Source organism: Lactuca virosa, chromosome 4 (assembly GCF_052849685.1).
Source record: "Lactuca virosa cultivar CGN04683 chromosome 4, Lactuca_virosa_CGN04683_v6, whole genome shotgun sequence".
Lineage (NCBI taxonomy): Eukaryota > Viridiplantae > Streptophyta > Magnoliopsida > Asterales > Asteraceae > Lactuca > Lactuca virosa.
The window spans coordinates 51,771,277-51,778,798 of record NC_136429.1 but is presented as its reverse complement, the minus strand read 5'-3'; the positions used below and the strand labels follow the sequence as shown (position 1 = coordinate 51,778,798).

The 7,522-nt window shown below is 40.7% G+C and overlaps 1 protein-coding gene across 3 annotated transcripts; it reads left to right on the top strand.

Moving 5' to 3' along the window:
• The first annotated feature begins 3,834 nt into the window (after positions 1-3,834).
• LOC145104079 (uncharacterized) lies at positions 3,835-7,206 on the top strand. 3 transcript variants are annotated; one of them, XM_079041361.1, is made up of 11 exons: positions 3,835-4,448; positions 4,596-4,707; positions 4,993-5,153; positions 5,222-5,296; positions 5,374-5,583; positions 5,841-5,934; positions 6,013-6,169; positions 6,263-6,380; positions 6,473-6,605; positions 6,670-6,871; positions 6,947-7,206. In XM_079041361.1, the coding sequence occupies exons 3-11, from the start codon at positions 5,142-5,144 to the stop codon at positions 7,077-7,079; spliced, it is 1,134 nt and encodes a 377-aa protein (XP_078897487.1). In that variant the 5' UTR covers positions 3,835-4,448; positions 4,596-4,707; positions 4,993-5,141; the 3' UTR covers positions 7,080-7,206. The 3 variants fall into 3 exon arrangements, with proteins under 3 accessions (XP_078897487.1, XP_078897486.1, XP_078897485.1); XM_079041360.1 differs by having other exon boundaries at positions 5,006-5,153; positions 5,841-6,169; XM_079041359.1 differs by having other exon boundaries at positions 5,841-6,169.
• Positions 7,207-7,522: the final 316 nt, after the last annotated feature.

The window sequence follows — 7,522 nt, the reverse complement described above, 5'->3', positions numbered from 1 at the left end:
TGTTGTCTTCGGCCGAGAGTAGAAGTGGAGAGGGGAGAGAGAGAGGTGAGGTGACTAGCTTGGTTGCATGGTGGTTTAAACTTTGATGCATGTTGGATATTATGGAGGTGGCACCTCCAAAGTCAAACCCCTTAATTCTCCTCTTTTCCTTTTTTTTTGTTCATACATGGGCCGAGATTTTGGGCCAAGAAGAAAGGGTGGAGTAGATTGGGTCCATTAACTTTAGCTAGGATATTTGGATCCTAAACATAAAAAATTTCGGCCCATTGGGATCTTGGAAGCATTCACGGCCCAATTAGAATAAAAGAATGGGCTTATGGCTCACTAAGGTTAATTGGATTAGTTATGGCCCAATAAGGCCCATTAGGGTTAGAATGAGTCATTCTAGATCCAAATGGTCCAAAATGATTTAGATTTATGAATTGGGTCCAATTAGGATCCAATTAGGGCTTCTAAGTCCAATAAAGTTGAATTGGGTGCTTATTGGTCCATTAGGCCCAATAAGAAAATTCTAGTCCAATATGGATTTATACCGAGATTCCTAGAGATTTCAGACTCTTTGATGAACATCATTGATGAATCTATATGAGCATTGAGTGAGATTTACCTAGAGCATATGATTTACAATAGTTGAATGGTTACACAGGAATAGAATTTCCAAGCTAAAATGCTAGTTGTGACATCATCCCCCCGTCAGAGGGAATTTCGTCCCGAAATTCCTTTTGAAAACTAGGATTGTGAAGGGAAGAATAGGTGAGGGTACTTCTGCTTCATCTGGTCTTCACGCTCCCACGTGAATTCCGGACCGCGTTTTGCACTCCATCGAACCTTCACGATCGGGATGCGACTTTGCTTTGTACGCTTCACCTCCCTATCCATAATCTCGACTGGTTCTTCGACAAATAGGAGGTTCTCGTTTATCTCAATCTCTTCCAATGGGACGACAAGGGTTTCATCTGATAGACACTTTTTCAGATTCGAGATGTGGAAAACCGGGTGTACGTTGCTAAGCTCGGCGGGTAGCTGTAGCTTATAAGCCACTGGACCAATCCGGGCAAGAATCTCGAACAGTCCAATGTACCGCGGGTTCAGTTTTCCTCTTTTTCCAAATCGAATCATCCCCTTCCATGGAGAGACCTTTAATAGCACGCGATCCCCAACTTGAAATTCTAGTGGCTTTCACCGCTTGTCAACATAGCTCTTCTGTCGGTCTCGCGATGCCTGAAGTCGAGCTTTGATTTGGACTATCTTCTTGGTTGTTTCACGAATGATTTCGGGTCCTGCAAGAGCACTGGCTGGCGATTTCCCTTTTGCTAGTTGCGTGTCACCCACCTCGGCCCAACATAGGGGCGATCTACACTTACGACCATAGAGAGCCTCGAAGGGAGCAACCTTGATGCTCGTATGGTAACTGTTGTTATAAGAGAATTCGATCAGTGGCAAGTGGGTATCCCATGATTTGCCGAATTCAATCACGCAAGCTCGGAGCATATCCTAGAGTGTCTGGATGGTACGCTCACTCTGACCATCCATCTGTGGGTGATAGGCAGTGCTCATATCTAGTTGTGTTCCCATTGCTCTCTGAAGAGATTGCCAGAATCTTGAAGTAAACCTTCTATCTCGATCCGAGATAATAGATACTGGAACTCCGTGGAGTCTTACAACCTCCTTGAGATAGATTCGGGTCAGCTTTACTACTTCTTGTAGGATTCTTTTATTGGAAGGAAATGAGCGGATTTTGTTAATCTATCGACAATTACCCAGATAGCATCCAATCCGTCTGCTGTCTTTGACAATTTAGTCACGAAGTCCATAGTAATCCTTTCCCATTTCCACTCGGGTATCACTGGTTGTTGTAGTAGTCCCGAGGGCTTTTGATATTCTACTTTCACCTTGGCGCAAGTAAGGCACTTGCCCATGAAAGTGGCTATCTCTGCCTTCATATTAGGCCACCAATATTGCTGCTTGATATCCAAATACATTTTATCTGACCCCGGATGAATAGAATATCGCGTACTGTGGGCTTCATGCATGACTACCTCTCTAAATCCCCCAATTTTAGGGACCCATATTCTATTCATGAAGTAGTAGTTTCCGTTGTCCTTGACTTCGAGCTCCTTCTCCATTCCACGTAGTGATTCACTAGCGACATTCTCCGGATTCAATGCGTCCAACTGGGCTTCTTTAATCTGTGAGGCTAGATGAGACTGGATGGTGATTGACAGAGTCTTCACACGATGACTTGAATACTCCTTTCGGTTCAGGGCATCGACTACCACGTTGGCCTTGCTTGGATGGTATTTGATCTCACACTCATAATCATTTAACAGTTCAACCCTTCTCCGTTGCCTCATGTTTAGTACCTTTTGATTTAGAATGTGCTGGAGGCTCTTGTGGTCTGTAAAGATGGTGCACTTGGTACCATATAGGTAGTGCCTCCAAATCTTTAGGGTGAAGACCACCGCCCCCAGTTCAAGATCATGTGTGGTGTAATTTACTTCATGCGTTTTCAATTGTCTGGATGCATAAGCAATTACCTTCCCTCGTTGCATAAGGACACAACCTAAACCCTGATTCGAAGCATCACAGTAAACTATGAAGTCTTCGGTTCCCTCCGGTAAGGATAGCACTGGAGCACTACAGAGGGCTTGTTTCAAGGATTAGAAGACAATTTCTTGCTTCTCGGTCCAGTTGAATGGCACGCCTTTATGGGTCAATGTGGTGAGGGGTTTGGCTATCTTGGAGAAGTTCTGAATGAATCTTCGGTAATAGCCTGCGAGACCTAAGAATTGACGAATTTCCGTTGGCGTTGCCGGAGTTGCCCAGCTTTCGATTGCTTTGATTTTGGAGGGGTCCACATGTATTCCTTCTTGACTGACTACATGGCCCAGAAAGTTTACGCTACGGAGCCAGAATTCACATTTGGAGAGTTTTGCATACAACTTTTCGGCTCGCAGTGTTTCTAAGATCTGTCAGAGGTGTTGGCTATGATCTTCTTCACTTCGAGAGTATACGAGAATATCATCAATGAAGGTGATTACAAATTTGTCAAGGAATGGGGGGCAGACTCGGTTCATGAGGTCCATGAATGCGGCGGGGGCATTCGTCAGACCGAAGGGCATCACGACAAATTCGTAATGACCGTAACGAGTTCGGAAAGCAGTCTTAGGAATGTCCTCATCTCGGACTTTGAGTTGATGATAACCGGATCTCAGATCTATCTTTGAAAAGTAACTAGCCCCTTGGAGCTGGTCAAATAGATCATCGATTAGTGGCAGTGGATACCGGTTTTTCATAGTGAGTTTATTTAATTCCCTATAGTCGATGCACATCCTGAAGGATTCGTCTTTCTTTTTAACGAAAAGAACTGGAGCTCCCCACGGCGAGAAGTTGGGTCTGATAAATCCTTTATTCAGGAGTTCGCTCAGTTGGCTTGACAATTCTTGTATTTCTGCAGGAGCCAACCTATAGGGTGATTTGGCGATTGGAGTGGCTCCAGGCACTAGGTCGATTCGGAATTTGATTTGTCGTTCTGGGGGTATTCCCGGAAGACCTTCTGGAAACACATCCGAGAAATCACATGCCACTGGGATGTTGTGAATGCTCGCTTCCTCTTTGGTTTTATCCACCACCACTACTAGAAAAATACCCTTTAATGACGCGCGAACCATGACACGCGCTATTTTATGATACGCAAAAGTGTGTGCCTTAAAAATAATGTTATCTCTCCTAAAATAAGTGTCACATTGAAAAAAAAAAAACACGGAGGGCACATAACATAAAATGGGCGTCGTGTAACCATGTCGCTTTATATTTTCTTAATGAAACGCGGGGTCTCTTCTCTGGGGGAAATGAAATTCTGAAAAGTTTGAAAGGCCCGCCGCGTTATTACCTTCTTTCCACCGTTCTTCTCTCTCTTACTCAAATACCCCAAAAAACCCTAAGTCATCACCAAATCTCCGATCTCCCACCAGCAAAATGTCTCCGCCTACTCTCTGCCCTCACACTACTTCTCTCAATTAAAAACGCAAAAACCCTCAATCAGATAACCATGGCTACTTCTCCCTTCCTTATCTTCTCAAAAACCCCAAATTTCTTTAACTGTAAATCAATTGCGAATCCGACCCGAAGACCCGTACTCCGAGCTCACTCTCCTTCCGGAAGATTCTACACCTCGCCGTCGTCAAACTCGTTTGCTTCCTCCACCTCCGCCTTCTCGCCGAGCCCGTCGTCGTTCTTTCAGAACCGATCTGCGCCACCTACACGTGTCAACGTATACGGATCATCTCCATCGGCGTCGAATATACGATTTTCTCTCGACAATCGTCAAATTTCTCCGATTCGTTCGATCTCTGTAATTCCGAGGAGTAATAATAGTAATCAAGCGTCGAAAAAGCAGTTGGATAAACCGAGGAGGATGTGTATGTGTTCGCCTACTTCGCATCTAGGTTCGTTTAGTGTTTGATTCTAGTGTAAAGATGATTTATCTTCTATCTTTTACAGGCTATATGATCCTCGTATACCCGAGTTAGAAAAATTTCTACACAAGGATTTGTTCTTCCCTTCTAACAAATTCTCTGATTCATTTCATGAAGATTATGTAGGCAAGCTGTTCGATGAAATGCCAGGAGACGAGTTTTGGTCTGAACTAAAAGCCATCAGATGGTATCCTGTTTCTGTTGACCCACCTTTGACCGGACTTCCATGGTTAGTGCCAGATAATACATGTACACACATAATACATGTACATAGATGGTATCTTGTTTGGTTTTCCCGTTGTTTTTTTAGTTTGCAATTGTACACACATATAGCTATACATACATGCATATGTATACATACATATATAGATAGAAATACATGTATGTATGCATATAGATACATGTATGTATGCATCTATGTGTGCCTCCTTGTCATTTTTTGGCTATTTCAAATTTTTTTTTTAATGAAGATGGATATATCATAGACATGATCAGACTTGCTTGATGAATGCAGTTCTCAAATGTAGGTTCTCTTGAACTTCATGGATTTGCTAGAAACAGATTATGGAGTGTTGACAATGACCCCCCTCCCTTCCCCACTAATCCCACAAATAGAGTTTTCATTGACTTGATCTTCAAGTCCACTGAAGATGATTTGAAGACATGGCCTCACAGGTGACCTTAATTGCACCCCTTTTTGTCTACTAGACATTCTTATATATAACATATTCTTTTCAATTCAGGCCTGTGTCACACTTGCTAGGAATGTTGGAGAGATGCGAACAGAAACAGAGTTGCTTCCCCAATGTTGGGAGCAAGTGAGGATAAAAATATTTCATTTTATTGTTTTATAGTTTTGTGATTTATTTATTTATTTTTATTTAATTTTATGCAGATTAGTCACATGTATGAGGAATGCAGGCTGCTTGTAGCTCAATCATGTGGGGAGCTTGCAGGATTTGTGAGGCCAGAGATTCGAGACTCCCTCATCCTATCTATTGTGCAACAGCTCATAGAGGATTCCGCCACTGTAGTTCGTGAGGCTGCTGCAAGAAATCTGGATCTGCTGCTTCCACTCTTCCCAAATATGGATAAATATATCAAGGTCAGCATCAGCCTCACTAAATATGATTCCAGAGGCTATCATGGAGAAACAAAGCTTTCTGACTTGACAGGGTTTCCATTTCCTACAATGTAAGCTATAACATGGTCTAAGGGAATGTCATGTCACCATTTTCCCATGATCATAATATGCCGAGTGACTTACAAGAAAAATACAAAACGAAACTGTAAAAAAATAAAATAAAATTATGGTACTCTGTTTTCCCAATATATTTTCTTGTTTATTTTTTATGTTTTTAGGTGGAGGAAATGATGTTCCATTTAGTTTGTGATCCATCGGGAGCAGTTGTGGATACAACTATTAAAGAGTTAGTTCCTGCTGTGCTCAAGTGGGGTAACAAATTGGATCATATTCTACGAGTTTTGATTTCTCACATGTTGAGCTCTGTAGAGTCACACTTCCATGTTTTAGGTGAAAGAGAACGATGGACTGTTGATGTGTTGCTTCGGTTACTGATGCAATTGCTTCCAATTGTACACCAAATAGCTATCGACACTTGTTCATATCCCTCTTTTTCAGAATTTACAGGAACATTTTTTTCACTTCAATTGCCTCAAAAATATTCAGAGTAAGTTCAGTTCCAACACCCCTCTCCTGTTTATTTAAAATCATTAACACCCACTTTAACTTTTCTAAATTATATTTATTTATTTTTTGACAGTGGACGTTTAGATTGGCCTACATTTGAGTGGCTTCATGATGATTGCTTTCCCAGTCTGATTCAGATTCTCTCTCTCTTACCACAAAAGGAAGATAGTTTAAGAAAACGCATCTCAAGTGTACAAAATATTTCCAACTTTATTATATTTACTTTTTTACCCTTACTCATATCTTAAACAAACCCTTATTCATCATTATTTCATTATCTCAGTTTTTACTAGCAGTTTCCACAAGATTTGGGGAGGATTATTTAACACATATAATCCTTCCTCTATTCTTAGTGGCTGTTGGCGATAATGCTGACTTGTCTTCCTTCCGCTCAACATCCCAACCTAAAATTAAAGGTACAAACTTATTTTCCCCTTTTTTTTACAAAATATTCCATACTAAATATTTTTATTTTTTCAGCTCGAAGACCAATAATTGCTATGGATGCAAGAATTGCCACCTTGTGTGTCCTACCAGTTCTATTAGCAGGTGTCCTTGGATTCCCTAACAAGCATGAACTATTAACTGAATACTTAAGGAATCTCTTGATCCAAAGTGCTGACAAGACAACCCAGTCAGCAATCCACAGTGCTGACGTGTACAACTCTGTCCGTTTCCTTTGGTGCGTTTTCCTCCATTTTTTTTAAATCAAAATTACTTCTGGAATTGGATTAGATTACATTATTCTGTTTTGCAGCTTGTTTGAAGAACACCATAATCTGGTTTTCAATATCTTATGGGAGATAAGGAAGGTAGATCCGATTTGGGACATGGAGGCTGATGAAGGAGACAATTACACACATATTCCAGTAAGAAACAGAGTTGGATGATTATTTGTTAGTTTTATAGGAATGTATAACCCATGTTAGCAACGTATTATTTTTGTTTAACATTTGAATGATTATTTGTATGACATATTATAATTTGTGCAATTTATTTTATTTTTTGTGTATGAAATTGTATTTTATATTATGCAATGGATTGTATTTTTTGTATATGGTATTTTATTTCTATTATGAGACATTAAATGCAAATTTAATTTAAAAATTAATAAATATATAAATATTTTTTTAAACATTTAAATTTACGATACGCAAAAATGTGTGTCATCTTTGTTTATGACATGGCCTTTCTTGACAGGGGTTTTAATGATACGCATTGCGTGTCATAAATGTGCGTCGTAAATGCGCGCCGTCTATAGACGATGCGCAAAAGCGTGTCATCTCTCGTTATGACAGGGCCTTCCTTGACACGCATTTGCGCGTCGTCTGAG

Coding starts and splice junctions, on each gene's coding strand:
- LOC145104079 (XM_079041360.1), top strand. Junction 5,297..5,373: donor TTCCCCAATGTTGGGAGCAA/GTGAGGATAAAA, acceptor AATTTTATGCAG/ATTAGTCACATGTATGAGGA. Junction 6,381..6,472: donor TAAGAAAACGCATCTCAAGT/GTACAAAATATT, acceptor TCATTATCTCAG/TTTTTACTAGCAGTTTCCAC.